Source organism: Vombatus ursinus, unplaced genomic scaffold, assembly GCF_900497805.2.
Source record: "Vombatus ursinus unplaced genomic scaffold, bare-nosed wombat genome assembly UNPS02014785.1, whole genome shotgun sequence".
NCBI classification, from domain to species: domain Eukaryota; kingdom Metazoa; phylum Chordata; class Mammalia; order Diprotodontia; family Vombatidae; genus Vombatus; species Vombatus ursinus.
The window spans coordinates 10,217,813-10,235,771 of NW_020954563.1; the positions used below are offsets into that span (position 1 = coordinate 10,217,813).

At 38.8% G+C, this 17,959-nt stretch overlaps 1 protein-coding gene across 8 annotated transcripts in view; it reads left to right on the top strand.

Moving 5' to 3' along the window:
• The window catches only part of NCOA6 (nuclear receptor coactivator 6), a 69,278-nt gene that overhangs the window by 45,209 nt on the left and 6,110 nt on the right, over positions 1 to 17,959 (top strand). For 5 of the 8 annotated variants that reach the window (XM_027867267.1, XM_027867271.1, XM_027867268.1 and 2 more), the window contains 3 exons: positions 6,941 to 7,062; positions 9,535 to 12,534; positions 15,073 to 15,141. In XM_027867267.1, the coding sequence (XP_027723068.1) occupies positions 6,941 to 7,062; positions 9,535 to 12,534; positions 15,073 to 15,141 (3,191 nt within the window). Of the gene's footprint in view, positions 1 to 6,940; positions 7,063 to 9,534; positions 12,535 to 15,072; positions 15,142 to 17,959 lie in introns of those variants that run through there. The other 3 variants (XM_027867273.1, XM_027867270.1, XM_027867274.1) reach the window with 3 other exon arrangements.

A 17,959-nucleotide genomic window follows, 5' to 3' on the forward strand; every position in this document is an offset into this window, starting at 1 on the left:
GCTGCTAAAATCCCTTTCAATTCTCATTCTGTGATTCTATTAATTAAAGAGGAGTTACCTTGCATGTGTTTTTATTTATAATCATGTGGGACAAGAACCATGCTGTTTGAAAGTTACCTGTTGGTAAAGTTAAAAGTAAATATTTAGTTCCTAGCTTCACTGCCAACCTTACAAAGGGCTTTACTGTGATCATACGTCTTCAAGATTAGTGAGCAAAGAAGAGAACAGAGTAGTATTTATTCATTACTTGGAGCATTAGGATTGAATCTAAAGTAGAAAGCACCTGCTGTATGTACAATAAGAATACTTTGAAAAATCTGTGATTTCATCAGCATAGGTACTCCCCACACTGATGCAGATTATAATCTGTTAAAGAGTTCCCATGGCAAAGAAGAAATACCATCCCTTGGTAGCTGGGCCTCCATGCCAAACTGGGCTGGTTCTTTGCTGACAAAAACATAATTTATTGCTTGGTCTTTACTCAAAACTTGACTTGCTTGTATGCTTAACGAAAGTTTTTACTCTTTTAACCTGCCTCTTCTTTGAGAACTCGGAGCCCCTTCCACATGATAATGAAATATTCAAAGAAGACGATAAACCACCAAAAACTGGTTGAAAAAGATCAGATTAGTTGAATGGCCTGTTAGTTTTGCAGATAGAAGTTTTCCCAAGTACATTTCCCCCTGAACTTATTAATGTTCTTTTTATCCCAAGATGGATATATTCATTGAGATTTACTTAGAATATAATGTCATGGTGGCTACAGAGTAGCACTGTATTTCAAAGACTCATATTAAGAAATATAGCATGCAACTAGCAAAACCCCTTCTTGCTTTAAATTTTATAGATGATTTCATTGGTTTCTTTAAGCCATAAGGATGTTTGTAATCAAACATCCTAAAAACTCAGTATTCTGGCTGGTGCAAAGGCTCACTTTGTGAAGGTTGAGGTTGGCAGGACTTGAATCTTATCATTTGCAGGATAGTAAAATGGCTGTTAGCATCATACTTCTTTTTTTTTTTTTTGGCTGGGCGGTGGGGTTAAGTGACTTGCCCAGGGTCACACAGCTAGTGAGTGTCATGTGTCTGAGGCCAAATTTGAACTCAGGTCCTCCTGACTCCAGCGCTATCCACTGCACCAACTTAACTGCACCAGCATTGTACTTCTTTAAGGATGGTCTGATCTCTGCAGTTTTTGAGCTTTCCTGGGTTGGCCATGTGAATGTAGGCAAGCCACTTAACCTCTTGAAGACTGAATTGCCGAATAGGTGCCAATCTACATTGATAAGAGATGGTTATTAGGAATGTTATCTAGAGGACAGGTTATCAACAGTTTATAGAGACATAGTTTTTGTTGTTATTTTTGTGACTTTGTTTTGTGCAAATTTGCTGAGTTTCTGAAAGGTCTCAGAATGTTATGTAGTACTATCCGTGTTTAGAATAAGAATTCAGTAAGACTTGGCTGGGCTTGACATTTTTCCCCACAGGAAAAAGGACAAGACTTTCTATTAATGAAATCCCACTATATTCTCTTGTTCTTAAGACAGATGTGTGCAGTTGTGATCTTTAACACTGGAAGTTTTGACTGTTTTCCACTATTTTAATCATTACCTAATACAGATCATAAATTAAATGTTAGAATCGATGCAGAGGAATTAACATTTTCCCACTACTTGTCTTTTCCACCCTGGCTGTCTAAACTTTGCTTATTTGGTGCAGAAGTTGAGGGTGGGGAAAAAAAAAGATGTAGGAAACTTTCTTTCCTAAAAAGGTTGTGTGACCTGAGTCAAAACACTTAAGTTTTCTAGGCTTTTTTCCTAAAAAGGTGTATAGGGTTGAGATAATTTTTTTTTCCTTGCAATTCAGGGACTGGCTAGAGGGAAAAAGCATGTGCTTTCCCCAACCTCTGACCTCAACCACATAGATTTTGCTATATTAGAAATAGAGCAGATCTCTGGTGATCTTTATGGGCACCTCTAGCGTTTCATTTGTTTTTATACTTTTAAATTGGTAGATGATAACACCAAGAAGGTTTACTTCACATACAGGTAAAATCAAGTGCTTTTAGAGTCACAGAGAAGCTAGAAGTGTTTTGATTTCTGAAACAGGAGACAATGATTCACCTTCACTCCTGACAGCACTGTTCTCCTTCACTTTGTGCAGAAATGTGTTTTTGAAAAGTTGTATAAAAATCAAATTTTTTGAAATTTTAATACAAAAAACACTAGGAGAGCTCATAATTTAAAGATTACTCTGATTTGTTAATGATCATAAATACCGAAGTATTGTGCATTTTCCTACATTGAATGAATGATAGAAAAAAGGCATAATGCTTTTGTTTTCTTTGCCAAGAAGAATGATCTTTTGACTGGGAAAAATAGGTCACAAATGTTTAATGAGGAATTGGAACCTAAGATAAATAATGAGATAATAAAAGAATACCTAGGTCCCCTCATCAAACGTAGCCAGATTGCTTCCCAGAATTCTGCAAAAACTGGCAGATGTGAATACTGAGCCACTGTTAGTAATTTTTTCTTTTTAGTTTTTATTTTTATTAATAAGTTTTTTGTGTTCTTAAAATTGAATCCACCACAAGTACAATCCCTCAAAGCAGTTAAGCTTAATTTTAACTGATACTGAATATACCTTTACACTTCAGTGGTTTTTCAGTTTCTTTAAAGAAAGGATGGGTATATACTTTATAAGTTAAACTCAGTAATAGTCAAAGTTTTTATCTGCATTTTGTTGTTGTTTAAGTTGTCTTCATTTAGATATATCTGTAGTAATTTCCATGTTATACTCTGTTTTACTCACCCCATATCATTTAATGTAGGTTTTCTCTTAGTTCTTTGGATTCTTCATAATCAGTGCTCCTCATGGAGCAATAATATTTCATTACATTCATATACCACAGTTTTTTTCAATCGTTCTCCCGTTCAGTGGGCACACAACTTACTTTTAACTTTATTGCTATTGCAAATAATGCTTCTATGAATATTTCTATGCATAGTTCTTTTCTTGTTGTTAATTAACTTCTTTGGAGTATGAACCCAAGAATGAGATCACTGGGTCAAAGAATACAAATGGTTTTGTAAGTTTTCTTACCTAATTTCAAATTGTTTTTCAAAATAGTTGAAATAAGTCATAGTTCCTTACCAGATAATCTGCCTATTTTCCTGCATTCCCACCAACATTGACTTTTTCTAACTCTTATTTTCTTAGCCAGTTTGATAGGTGTAAAGTGATACCTCAGAATTGTTTTGATTTTTATTTCTCTTATTAATAATTTTGAGCTTTTTTAAAGATAGTTCTTGATAGTTTGCATTTTTTAAAAATTATTTGTTCATATCCTTTGATCATTTACCTATTGGGGAATGACCTTTTATCTTAGAGATTTGTATTGATTCCCAGTGGAGTTTGACTGCCATACTTGAATCAGAAATGTTTCATGAAGTTGTTTTTTTCCCTAGTCCTTATCATAGGATGCCTATATTTTTAACAAAGCCTCTCATTGCATCTTTATGGATAAGATGGAGAGAAGTGGTGTAATTGATTGTCCAGTTAGGTGGATTCATGTCTGTAGTGGAAAGGCCTAGGTATCTGTCTTTGACCCTATGCTGTTCCATACAATTATCAAACTTGCAGGTAACACAGACCTACAAAACTGGTAGGGACAGCTAATATATTAGGTAAAAGTCAGGCTCCAAAGAGATCTTAGCAGGCTTGAAGGAGCCAAATTTAAGAACAAATGTAATAGGGATGAACAGAGTACTGTTGAGAGGCATAGTGTCCAGAAGAAGAGAGGTGACAGTCCTACCTGGAATCTGTCCTGGTCAGACCATGCCTGAGGTATTGTTTTCAGTTCTGAGAGCCATATTTTAGGAAATCTATTGCCAAACTGGAACCAGAACTTAATAAATGCTTGTTGACTAATATCCAGATGAAATTGACCAGGATGGTGAGAGGACTGGAGAGTGTGTTTACTTACATGAGATAGCACCTCAGAATATGGGAATTAAGTGAAGGAGTTAATCATGTTTAGTCAGGAAAAGAGAAAGGGCACATACATAATAGCCGCTTTCAGATATTTGAAAGAATGTCAGCTGAAAGACGGATTAAACTTGTTTTATTTAATCTCCTAAAGGCATATATAGGAGCAAATTCACAGAATTTCCATTGGAAGGGACATTTGTACTAGAACAGGAATCCCCTATAGCATCCCTGGCAAATAGTCATCTTGCTTTCTCTTGAAGATCTCTAGTGAAGAAAAATCCACTACCCCTCAATGCAATCTATTCCACTTTTCAAGATCTCAAATTTCTAGGAGGCTTTTAATTGCATAAAATTTACATTTTCATTTCTGCAACTTTAACCTATTACCGCTATGGCAGTCTAGTAACTCCTTCAACAAAGGAAGTGAGGTTCATCAGGAGTGATTAATTCTAGATGAAACCAAACTGATTCTTAGTGGTCACTGCTTTCCTTTAAAAAAGAAAAAAGAATCTCTCAGTCTCTTTTATTTCCAAATATTTTATACGGGGGAGAAGAGCAGTTCAACAAAACTAACCAACACATCACTGCTTCCCTTTCTAAATGCTCTTTAATTAGCCTTTTAATAATACAGTCTAGAATTTTTTTCACTCCTCAGCTTATTAGCCTATAGTTTGGAGATGTTTTCCCTTTTGAAAATCAGGACAAATTCATATGCTGCTCTAGTCCCGATTCACCTCTTCCATTCCCTATAATTTTTGAAAAGTCATTGATAGGACCCTAGAATATAATCTGTCTGGGCTTCAGAACTTTAATTCATTGAGGGCTGTTAAATGCCCTCTTACTATTACCCCACTTGAATTTCAGTTCCCTTTTAGCCATTAAAAAAAAGTGATTCCTAGCCATAATTTCAGAACGGATTTATTTTCTTAAATTCTAACTTTATGTATACCTTATTTTCTGTAAAAGTGGCTATTAATGAGATAATTTGTTTAGTACCATCATTTTCTGTTTTGAGAGGGTTATTCTCTTCCCAATAGTCTGAATGGTAAAAACTGAAATGTATAGTTATGTATTTGCTACTGGCATATTCTTACATTCTTGCTCTGTCTTCTTCAGTCCTCAGGGAGGTATGCCTCGCTTCAGCATCTAGAAGCTGCCTCCATTAATATACTACACACTGCTATTGGGATCAGTCTAGGACAGTCAATGACTGGTGGCTACCTAAAATAATCTAGCCATGAAGTTACAGTAGGGTGTAGTGTTAAAACTCTGAGATGGAGAATTAGGAGTCCTACTATCAGCCTTGCCTCTGATTTACTTGTGGCCTTGGGCAAGTTCCTTCTTCTTTTTGGTCCTCATGTGTAGTCTTTGAGGTTCCTTTCAGCCCTAATCTGCTGTGATTCTAAAAAGGATAGTAGACTCCTCCAATTCAACTTATTGGCAGTCGTTAAATTTTATATAATCTTTGAAAACAGGCAGATGAGAATATTGGTAGATTATAGTAAGTCCTAAGTAGGTAGTACAAGTATTATCATCATTTTATGATAAACTAGACTGTCACATAGTCATAGAGCTGGTAAATATCAGCTAGATTTTTTTGGTTTAGTTTTCCCATCGTACTTTCTAGTCCTCCCACTCCACTACCCCCTTTTAAGTACTTACTGAATTGTTTGGAGCCACTGTTAAGAAACTGCTCGATAAATAAACAAGTACTAGGCCCCTTGGTTACATTTTTCAGCTTCTGAAGTTGTGGTATTGCAGATGTTGATATTTTAGAGTCAGCACCTTCAAACCCATTTTTGTCATATGCCAATAGTCCAGAACTTCTTTGAAGTCTTGAACTATGCCTTCTGCCTGTGACTCTTAGGGAGGCAGGTTGGTTTAGTAGAAAGAGAACCAGGAGGCCTGGGTTCTAGCTCCAGCTCTGTCACTGACTTTGCTGTTTGACCTTTGGCAGGCAGGTCAGTTTTAGCTATCTTGGTCTCTTAGTTTCCTCATCTGTAAAACTAAGGAATTAAATTAAATGTTTAACTAAGGCAGCATAGTACAGCGAAAAGAACACTAGATTTAAAAGCAGAGGAACGAATTCAAATTACGCCTCTGTTAACTACCTGTGTAACCTTGGGCGAGTCACTTAACCTTTCTGGGTCCTGGCTTCCTTATCTGTAAAACAAATTAGTCACCAATCAACAAACATTTATTGAGCACTTATTATGTGCCAGGCACTAGGGACACAACAATAGGAGCTGCCCTTTAGAAGCTCATGGGAGAGACAACTTGCAAACAACTTATGTATGTACAAGGTATATATGGTGTAAATGGGAGATCGTCTCAGATAGAAAGCACTAACAGGAGTAGGGCCAGGAGATAGAGGGAAGGAGGGGAGGCATTCCAGGCTTAGGAGACAGCCAGTGAAAAGGCTCAGGTGCTGGAGTGACCTTGGATCACTAAGTACAAGAAAACTAGAAAGGTAGGAAGTGCCAGGTTATGAAAGGCTTTAAAAGTCAAACAGGTTTTTTAATTTGATACTAGAGGTAATAGGGAGCCATTAGAGTTTATTGAGTAGTAAGGTGACATTGTCAGACCTGAGCTTTAAAAAGATCACTTTAGCAGTAGAAGGGGGAGGATTGATGAGAGTGGGGAAAGACTTTAGATTTGAACCTCTAAGTCTGTGAATCATTCTTTCCACCTCCAAAATTCTTTGATTCTGGTGATTATATTACAGTAAAAATTGTAGTTGTGCAAAAATAATTTGGAAAAATGTGATTTTTAACTTGGTGGCCTGTAATATTTCACCCAATTACCAGATCACATAGACTATTTAAATCATAGGAAGAATCATAATTCCTGTAAATGTTGGCTTATAAAAAAGGGTAGCTTAAGGTCAAATTAATTTTGCTTGTTAACTTTCAAATGCTTTGCTTTTATTTCTTCTTTTTTCAACCTAGTACCCCAGATACACGCCCAACTGGCCTTGAAGAGTCCGACCAACAACCACTGTCTGGAGAACAAGGAATTAACTTGGACAGCACAGGCCCTAAACTCTCAGATTTTGCAAGTAGGCCACCAGGTGATAAAGCATAATGATGTCACTTGTCTTGTCTATGACATATGAAAGGGGGCTTTGTTGGTGTTCCTCCTTCCCCTCAAGGAAGAAGCAACACTATTTTGTCCATTGTGACCCATTTGTATTTCCTGAACATTTTGGCGTGTGTGATGTTTGAGAATTTTGTTGTGTTGTTGAATAATAAATCTTTAAAATAATAATAAAGCCTGTCTGAAGGTACATGTACCTTTGGACTCACCTCCACTTGGACCTTTCAGCTTCTTCCAAAGGAAGACTGAAATGGGATGGACCTCCCTGATCCTGACAGTATACAGCCAAGTCCCAGCCATATTCAGAGAAGTCAAGTTTAAATGAGGAGTTTTCCCTACTATCTGATCTGATATGTTCAGCTGCTCTTTCTGCGTTGTAAGCTGTGGATTTCCAAGAAATAAATGATACATGTATTCAGTACTGGAAAGCTTGATGTCAAAAAGAAGTGCTGGTCTTAGGTACTGTCACTTTAGCATCTAGGAATGTGATAGGACCCATTTCAGGTGTAATATCGTCTATATCTATAAATGGTAGGGTTCACTAAGATGTCTGTTCACCAACCTGGGACAGGTAGAGCCAATACTCTGTCCATAGGAGTAACTAATGGTAGAAGGGCGTTGGATGCTCCTGCCTGATCTTCCTTAGGATCTTCCCACATAAACCATCTGTCTGTTCACCTTTTACACTGTTAGGAACTCTGTGACTGTTCAGCTACTGCCAGTCCCTGGACCTTTCAGTACATCCATATCCAGGATTGTAATTTCCACTAGATGATGCTACAGTGTTCCCTGCTACACTCTGGATGGGTGCTCTATTTCCTGTTTCAGGGAAGATGTACCAGCTGCTGAAGCAGCAGTTTGAAAGAGGATCTTTCTCACCTGTATCATGGCACTAGCATCAGGGAACTTATGGAGAAACCATAACTGCTTTGGTGCATGATATTAAGTAATGCACATTGTAGAATCTGTGCCTCATATAGAAAAGAATGTTATATTCATCACATAATATGCTTGATTGTGTTAGTAGGTATCTTCCTCATTTATTTTGAGAGAAATACCTCAAGGACAAGAGTTAAATATATAAGAATACTGTATTTTACCTTGAAACAGTTTGTTTAAAAGAGAAGTTATATTGCATTTTAAAAAACATGGATAAGACCATCCAAATCTCGATTCTGTAGCATTTACCATTAGGTGCCAAATAGATCTTAGCTCAGATGAAATTATCATTTATTCTGTTCTTGGATGACACTTCTCCATAAGGGTCAAAATAACACTTGAGTCATGTGTGTAATTAAGCTAACGTCCATTCAGTTTTGCCAAGTCTTAAAAAAACCCAAAAAACACTTCTACAAAGCTTTTAAACCTGCTGTGCCTGATTGTTGTACAGTTTTAACAATTTCTATTACAAAAGCTGTATCTCAGCCCTGTGCCCCTCTCCCTCCAACCCACTTACCTTCATTGTTGATGTCAGCGTCCTTTTTGGTAGTTATTTTCAGTACTATAATAAGTAATGCTTCTTTGTAAGCAATGAGGCAGCTATTTAAGCCTTGCCTTTATGAAGCTCTGTGTGGTTATGTCCCTAGCATCTCTTTTCCTTTTGTTGTCCAGTAGGTCAAATAGTGATGTCTTCGGTCTTGATGTTTTCTAATGGTGTGAGTCACCGAGAAATGTTTCTGCAAGTGGAAAAAATAAAGAAGTATAAGTAAATAAGGGGGTAAGGGACAATTTTAAAAAATGGACTTATGAATAAATACATAAAGGTCCCTTTCCAGAGTTTGTATATGTATCTATCTCCTTGTAGTTTATAGTTCATTCAACTGATAAATGTCCTGGGGAGCCAGGACAGCCAAGTTGCCACTAAGATTTACTTTTCTTAAGGAAGTAAATCCTAGACTTGTTTTAAAACTATCTCAATTTTACAAGTCATAAAGCTATCTGTTCCTTTACAGTTGTCAACAAAACCATGAGAAATGTGAGAAAATTAGTTAATTCTTACAATGGAGGAAATCACTTCATTTATATGTATAGTGAAAGTCAGATGGCATCTATATGACACAAAAGTTCCAGATGGTAAAAAGCATCCATGTGATTGGCTTTGGCACCTTAATCCACATTTTTGGGAGATATGTCACCTGGACTTTACCTCTTGCAATGAATAGCTGTACGGTTGTCAGAACCTGGAATCACTAGCGCCTCATTCATACCCCAGGGGCTCAGGAGTACTAGTGATTTTGCCCTCTCCTAAGCTTCTTTACGTTTTCTTAAACTATATGCATGCCTGGTGCCAAAAGACTGCGTCCTGGAAAAATGATTGTGCTTGCACTGTTTGTATAGATTCGATGTGGCCTTCCTCAGAAGTATCACTGAATATTTGTGAAAATGCTTTACAGATTCCTGAACTTGTTGGAAATCTAACTTCCCTGATTTGGGGGGCTCGTTCTAGGTTATCCATCTCAACAAGTTGAACAAAGGCCACTACAACAGATGCCTCCTCAACTCATGCAGCATGTGCCGCCATCCCAGCAGCCACCTCCACAGCAGCCACCACCACAGCCACCTCAACCACAGCCCCCGCCACCACCCCCTACTCAGGCACAGTCACAGCAACAGCAGCAACAAATGATGATGATGCTGATGATGCAGCAAGATCCCAAATCAGTCAGACTGCCTGTGTCCCAAAATGTTCACCCCACAAGGGGTCCCCTAAACCCAGATGCACAGAGAATGCCCATGCAGCAGAGTGGTGGCATGTCAGTAATGGTCAGCCTGCAAGGTCCTGGCTCAGTACCACCATCTCCCGATAAGCAAAGAATGCCATTGCCAGTAAATCCTCCCTTGGGGAATAATGCAAGAAAGATGGTATACCCAGATAATATACAGAATCCTTCCAATTCACCTCTGGGAGAAGTGGCATCACTTCCTGAAGGAAGTGGAAATGAAGTTCCTCCAGTCTCAGGGGCTTCAAATAACCTGACTTCACATTTAGTAGTTTCTCAAAATCAATTAATGATAGCAGGGCCGAAACCAGGACCATCTACCCTTTCTGCTACTCAAGGTGCAAGTCCACAGCAACCACCAGTTAATTCTTTATCTAGTTCTCATGGTCACCATTTTCCAAATGTTGCCACCCCTACACAGACATCCAGGCCTAAAACACCAAATAGGGCGAGCCCGAGGCCCTATTACCCTCAGACACCAAACAACCGCCCACCTAGCACAGAACCTTCAGAAATAAGTTTGTCACCAGAACGGCTCAATGCTTCTATAGCAGGTCTTTTTCCTCCTCAGATTAATATTCCTTTGCCTCCCAGGCCTAATCTGAATAGAGGATTTGATCAGCAGGGTCTTAATCCAACTACTTTGAAGGCCATTGGACAAGCCCCTTCAAATCTCACTATTAATAATCCATCGAACTTTACTCCTCCACAGACTCATAAGTTGGATTCTGTTGTAGTTAATTCTGGAAAGCAGGCTAATGCTGGAGGAGCAAAGCGAGCTAGTCCAAGCAGTAGTCGAAGGTCTAGTCCCGGGTCAAGTAGGAAAACTACACCAAGTCCAGGCAGACAAAACTCAAAAACACCTAAGTTGTCTTTGACGTCCCAGACAAATCCAGCTCTGATGCAGGGTGCAGAATTGCAAAGAAATGTGTTGGCCAATTCTGCTTCTTTACCCACACCTGTACCTGGGAATTTTCCTAATAACAACATGCTGAATCCACCAAACCCAACTGTGCCTTTGGCTGTAGTAACTAGTATTACGGAGGATAACAAAGACAGTCTTAATGTTCCCCCGGACAGTGACTGCCAGACTGCCGCGGGTAATAAAGAGCAGGCAAATGTTGAGCTGAAAGCCATTCCTATCCAGGAAATGAAGATGATGGTTTCTGAAGACCAGCAAAAGAAGGAGATGCAACCTTTAGACACTAGCAAGCTTCCTATTGTAGAAGAGAACAAATCTATGCTCTCTTCTGCTATGAGAGAAGCCCCAACATCTCTAAGTCAACTTCTTGATAATTCTGGAGCTCCTAATGTTACCATTAAGCCCCCTGGACTTACCAGTCTTGAAGTGTCACCTACAGTGTCATCAGGGGAGGAACTAAAAAAGATAGCTGTCATTCCTCCACTGCAGGATCCACCTTCTGGTAAGGAATCTTCTAATCCCTTAAACTTGCCTCACAGTAATGAGCCTTGTTCAGCCCACATGCACCAAGAATTGGGTGAGGTCAACTCCAGTGTCACACCAAACGTACCCCCAATAATGTCCAGGCCTGTCAGCTCCTCTATTTCTACTCCTTTGCCACCAAACCAAATAACTGTCTTTGTAACTTCAAACCCCATTACTACTTCTTCTAATACATCAACACCTCTGCCATCTCACCTGCAGCCTACATTAATGTCGACAGTAGTCACAATGCCCAATGTGGGGAACAAAGTTATGGTTTCTGAGGGGCAGTCATCAGCTCAGTCCAGTGCTCGACCTCAGTTCATTACACCTGTATTTATAAATTCATCCTCGATAATTCAGGTTATGAAAGGATCTCAGTCAAGCACAATTCCTGCAGCCCCACTGACCTCTAACTCCAATTTAATGCCACAGCCTGTGGCAGTGGTTGGCCCTTTGCACATACCCCAGAACATAAAGTTTTCTTCTGCTCCTGCACCTCCTAGTGCACCATCCAGTAGTCCTTCCCCAAGCATACCGACCAACAGGTCTTTGGTTCTTAACTCACGGGCAGCACCCATGCAGCTTCCTTCTCCCCCATCCACAGCTTCTTCAGGTGTTCCTACACAGACCCCTGTCCAGCAAGTTAAAGAGTTTAGTCCAGATGAGGCTAGTCCTCAAGTTAGTGTTTCATCAGATCAGTGCCCTGTAGCAGCTGCACAATCAGCAGTGATGGTTTCACCTCTTCTTACCAGTAGTCCAGGTTCCTCTGGCAACCGAAGAAGCCCAGTTTCATCTAGTAAGGGCAAGGGGAAAGTGGACAAGATTGGTCAGATTTTGTTGACCAAGGCATGCAAGAAGGTAACAGGATCTCTTGAAAAAGGGGAGGAACAGTATTCTGTGGATGGAGATGCTGAAGGCCAGGGCCTGGAAATGCCAGCCCTGTGTAATGTGGGAACTGAGCAGATAACTACAGAACCGGACAATAAGGCCACCACACCCCCGGCACCCACTCTGCTAAAGATAAGCACACCTGGGCCTGGCACACAAAGTGTTAGCACCATGGCTATTTCTTCTTCCTCAGTATCAGTGGCGCCAAGCTTATTGAGCAGTGCTTCTCCTGCCAGCGCACCATCCATGGTAAATGCCCCAGTGATTTCAGAGCTTGCTTCCACAACCCCAAATACTAAAAGTAATCATGGTGGCATAGTGACTGAACAGCTTGGAATTGGCCTAGTGGAAGAGAAAGCAGGAACCCACCCAGAGCTTCTGCAGAATATAGGTATGTACTCCGAGCCTTGTGGTTTTTCTCATGCAGTGAGTTAGCAACTTAACAGTGAATTTAAGAAGTTTGGGCCATGGCTAGAGGAAAGGAAGTTGATTTAAGACCCTCCTGATGTCTTATCCTGAAGGACAAAAAACATAAGGCCTTTCTTCCACTGAAGCTATTTATTTTATGTAGGCAGACTGGTTAATAGTGCATTAAAATTAATATAGGCTTATATAATTTTTTTTTTCATTAACATTGTTATAAATTTGTAGAATTTTAGAGTTGGAAGAGACATTAGAGATCGTCAAGCCCAGGCCTCTCATTTTCTAAGGGAGGCCCAGAGAAAGTGGGAGTCCTCCCTCAAGGTTCTTCAATCATAAGTATTTATTAAGTGCTTACTATGTGCCAGGCACTATGCTGATAATGTTTTACGGATACAAAAAAGGACTAGTTTGTCTTTAAGTAATGGAACCAGCATTAGAACCCAAATCCCTGGACTCTTACTGTAGTGCTTTTTCCATTATGCCACATTGTGATTTTGCTAAATCCTTGCCGACACGTACAGACAGACTGTCCTCGAGACACCCAATTTAAAATACGCCTTACATATGAAGAGTTGGAACTAGATATTTAAGACAAAGAAGCAGCTAGTATTTAAAAAGTGATACCCGTATTTGTTTTTCAAACACCATTCTACTGATACATATGAAACCTAAAAATGAAGTGGAAGCCAGATGTTGCTTAAAGTAGACTCTTCCTATTGTGTTTTTGCATTTCTTCCCTTCAGGGAACATTATTACCTCACATGCCAAGAAACTAATAATATTTACAATCACATCAGGAAGACTGAGATGATTAGATGGCATTCAGAACTATATAGTATTATTGAAATAGTGACAGGGAAATCTTTGCATCTAAAATTATCCAGAAGGATTTGGAAAACTATTTAAGAGTAGGTACTGCTTTCTAGTGAGCATTTGCTTTAATTTCCAAATACCTTCTGTGTAATTCCTTGTGATAAGGGGCATTATTGTAGTAGAAAAGGTTGACAGTATAGTATTAAACTTTGTCAGAGGAGATAAAATGTAACATTAATAAGAATCCATGTGAATGACCACATCATTGAAGAAAAAGGGGATTCTACCAATTTGTAGTTTCTAGGAAAGAACAAAACTTATTTCGGGGCTCTTACAGTCAGCATCACCACCTAATCTTTGAATTGAAACATTTGTTTGATGTTCGTTCTAGTACATCGTACCAAGTAGATATATGAGGATAAAATATCAAGGACCCTATATGACTGTGGAATTTCTACTGTTGATTGCAGCTTCATCTCTGCTATTTATTGTACCCTAGCTGAGAGAGAAAGAAAGGCCTCAGTAGATACCAATCAAGCCTGGGGTTAATTTATCATTCCAGCTGTTCTTTGAGTGACTTGTAATGATTCAGATCCTTCACTTAACTCTACTTCTACAACCTTTAGACAACCCCAGCTGTGGGGTCTTTTCAGACACCACCACCATCACTTGGTTATTCTTAGAAAATACTCATCCCCTCTGGTTCCAGTCACATGGACAAAAGCCCTAGGGAACCATTCAGCTAACCAGTAAGGGAATAGAACCTGACACAACAATGGGCTTTGATTTAAAATATGGGTCCTGGAAACCTCAGCTTCAAATCCATATCACCCTTTCTAAACTGCCCTGGAATGGTGCTTCTACATATTCTTTCAGACCCACATTTTGAGATCTCACAGCTAGTGGCTTATTGGTACTACCCTTTATATTTATGTCCCCTTCCTCCTCCTCCCCTCCCCCAGGCTTGTAATTATTGACAGCTGTCCCCAGAGTAGTGATAAGCATTTCCTAGTGCCTTTAGCTCATAGTAACAGCTCCGATGCTGGGATGTAGGGGCTGCCTGCCCTGATTCTTTATAATGCTGTTTACTAAAAGACATCTACATTTTTGTTTTTGTTTTGCATTTTGGTATATGATCTCAGAATTTTGGACTAATTAAACTTGTACACATTAAGTACTTATTTCATGTCCAGCACTGCTAGGTACTGTGATGGTTATAGAGAAGTACATGAGGTGATTCTTGCCCTTAGAAAGCTTATAATCTCATTAGGGAGTAGGACAAAATAAGATTTAACGGTAGACTATATATCCTGTGGAAGTGATTGAATTTCCTGCCAAGACCTTCATTCAGGATTCTTAAAGTGTCTTTGAATAGCTGACTCTAAAGAACAAAAAAAATAGAGCTGTAAAGGGGCAGTTGTCCTGGAGAAGAGGAGAACTGGCATTCTTGCGTGTACATATACACACACTTCCAAGTGCTGGTCTTTGCCAGTGAATAAAGATGAACTTCTTAATAAGGCTTGGAATTTATTTGTAAATTCAAGTCTGCCTCACCTCCTCCGTACTTCATTTAGGACTATAAGAAAGGCTGCTTAAAAGTTCTTTCTGTTATCAAGCCACACACTGCAACACTACGTTTTATTTTGCTTTGAAAAAGAAAATTAGATCACCCTGCTTTCCTCACTTATTTTAGCACCTTCACCAAATCTGGCCCAGAAGGAGATCCCAGCTGTACCACCTCAGGGACCTGCACACAGACCAGGTAGAGTATACTTTGGAAAAGCTTCTCTTTGGATTAGAATGGACTGGAGGGTAATAAGCTTAGCTTTAGGCCTCTTATTGGGGCTTACCTTGCTTTCATTTTCACACATTCTTACCCTGTTGAGGAAAAAATATCAGCTCAAGGAAGGAAACCATTAAAAACTTTTATATGTCCTTTTAGAAACCAACTTTGCTGTAAGATGACAGGCTTTTGATTGACTCCATTCTTGCATTCAGATACTCTATCTAGCCTTCCTGCCTTCTCCCTATTTGTAGTAGTAATTAACCAGTTAACTGACAAAAGACACTTTAATTCTTTCAAGTCACAAAGTCATGGATTCTAAGAGAAGTCCATTTAGTCATCTAGTCCAACTCCCTTGACTGAGGATTGTATTATATGATCATGTGACAATTCAAGCAGGTCTCTCATCCAGTTTAATCTCTGCCTCCTTTAATCCATCTTCCACGTAGCCACCAGATTGTTAATTCCCTGTGCAAAAATATGCAAACACTTTTAATGGCTCTTCTCTTGGCCATCATACAACTAGAACAGAGCTATCCTTGCTCTTAATCTAGTGCCATATTCTGTAAACCAACAGAACTCTTAGTATTCTTTTGTTGCTCATCTATGGTCCCGTTGCTTCAGCATTCCCAGGAACCTTGGGGAATTGCTAGCTAACAGAAAATGAAAATGCTGTTAAATAGTGCTCACATTAATTATGACTAAAGTCAGGACTTTGTGTAGCAGATTTCTGATTAAATTGTAAAACAGTTCTAGCAAATGAAAGTCATTTCAGCCATGTGTGTGTAGGTTTTTGTTTGTCCCCTAAGCCTAGGATGCTCCACATAGTCCTGGAGTAGTATTTCCAGAGGAAGGAAACCAGAGTGATCTGACAGATACTGTAGGATACAATTGTTAGGATCTAAGTTCATATACATATCCTGCCTGAATTATATTAATTAGGCCTTCCCCTGAATTTTACTGATAATTGAAGAAGTCTTTTTGTCATGGCTTAGTCTACTTTAGATATGGATGGGGGGGTGTGTGTGAGAGAGAGAGAGAGAAAGTAATCAGGCCTTTTTTTTTTTTTTTAACTGAGGGTTGCCAGGAAGAGTGTTGTGATAAGAATAACAAGCTTTAAATGCTTGAAGATCAGACTTGAGAAACACCATTTTTCTTATCCTGTCTCATTTGTAGTACACAGCATAGCAACATGTTCCTAAGACCTTCAAATAAAAGATTAAAAAGAAAAATGTGTTACGTAGTCATGATAATAAGCATCTTAGCTTATTTCTCTCCAAACCATTTGTCATGCCTCTGTACAAAAAAAAAAATCCATATATGTTTGATGACTTTTCATCTTCATGCAAAATAAAGAAGCCACTAGTAGTATTTTAGGCCTCCCACAATCTGACTTTAACCTCCTGAACTTTCTGCTCCAGCCTGATTGTTCTTTTAGCTTTCTCCTAAGCATGCTTACGCATGTTCTCATAGCAGTTCTCTGCCCATCAAAATACTGCCTGTCCTTCAAAGACCAGCTCAAATCCTGCCTTCCTCTTTGAGATTGTACCCAATTATTCCAGTCCAAAATTGCAAAATTTTTGTTTTTTTTTCTATCAAACTAGATTTTAAGCTCCTTGAGGACAAGGATCATGTAATTAATTTCATTGTATCTCCCATAGTGCCATGCTTTGGACCTATAAGCACTCAATATTAATACTTATTGATTGAATTAATTTGAAAGTTATTAATTAAACTCAGTAGATATGTATTAAACTCATGCAGAGTCTTGGGCATGGAGCTGGAATATTCAGAGACAATTGAGAAACTTAAAGTCTTATGGGAAGTTATTACATATACAACTACCATACAAACTGGAAAGTACTATGAAGATTTGTGGGAGAAAGATATCACTTTGGCTTAATAGAGGAGGGTCACATTTAAACTGAGTCTTCAAGAATGGATAGGCTTTTAGCAGACAGAGATTGAATTGGGGTTGGCATTCCCCCAGTAAACAATAATATGTACAAGGGCACAGACTAACTGTAACAAATTGTCCCACTAGACTGGAGCATAGAGTACCAAGAGTAGGGGGCGAGTAGTGAAACATAAAGCTGGAAATGTAGGCTAACATCCATTGGTGGAGTACCTCAAATGCTAGACTGAGGAATGAAGGCGGCCTATTTCATAAGCAATAGAGGGAGCGTTTTAGAGACAGAAACACACCCTAGGGCTGACTACATGAGCTCCTTAGTCTGTAAATCAGTTTCCTGTATAATCTTTTTCTTTTGTTTGTGTATATAAATGTTGGTTTATGTTGATGGTTATTGTTTAGAATTTTTCATAAGAAAACATAAAACTAGGTCCTTGCCCATAAAGAGTTTTCCAATCAGTAAACATTTATTAAGTGCCTACTATATGCTGGGCACTATTCTAAGCCTCATTGTAAGGGTAAAATGTAGACAATATGAAACAATTAGTGAATGAGATGATAAATCTAATTTTATAGCATAGACAGTTAAAGTATGAAACCCTATGTGATGAGATGCTGGTTAGAATTTTTATAACATTGCTTAATTGTCAATGTCATGTTAATATAAACGGAGAAATAGAAAATATTCCTAGTTAGCAGAAAAAAAAGTTTAATTCAGCATTCCTATTTGATGTGAGTGATCTGTTGTCAAATCTTGGAATGAAGTTATATGTCTCTGAGGAATGTTTTTGTCAGCAAGAATTTGCTCCAGCCCAGCTGACTTTCTCAAGTGACCACAAGATGGCAGACAAAAGCAGAGAGGGGTGGAAACATTACCCAGAACCC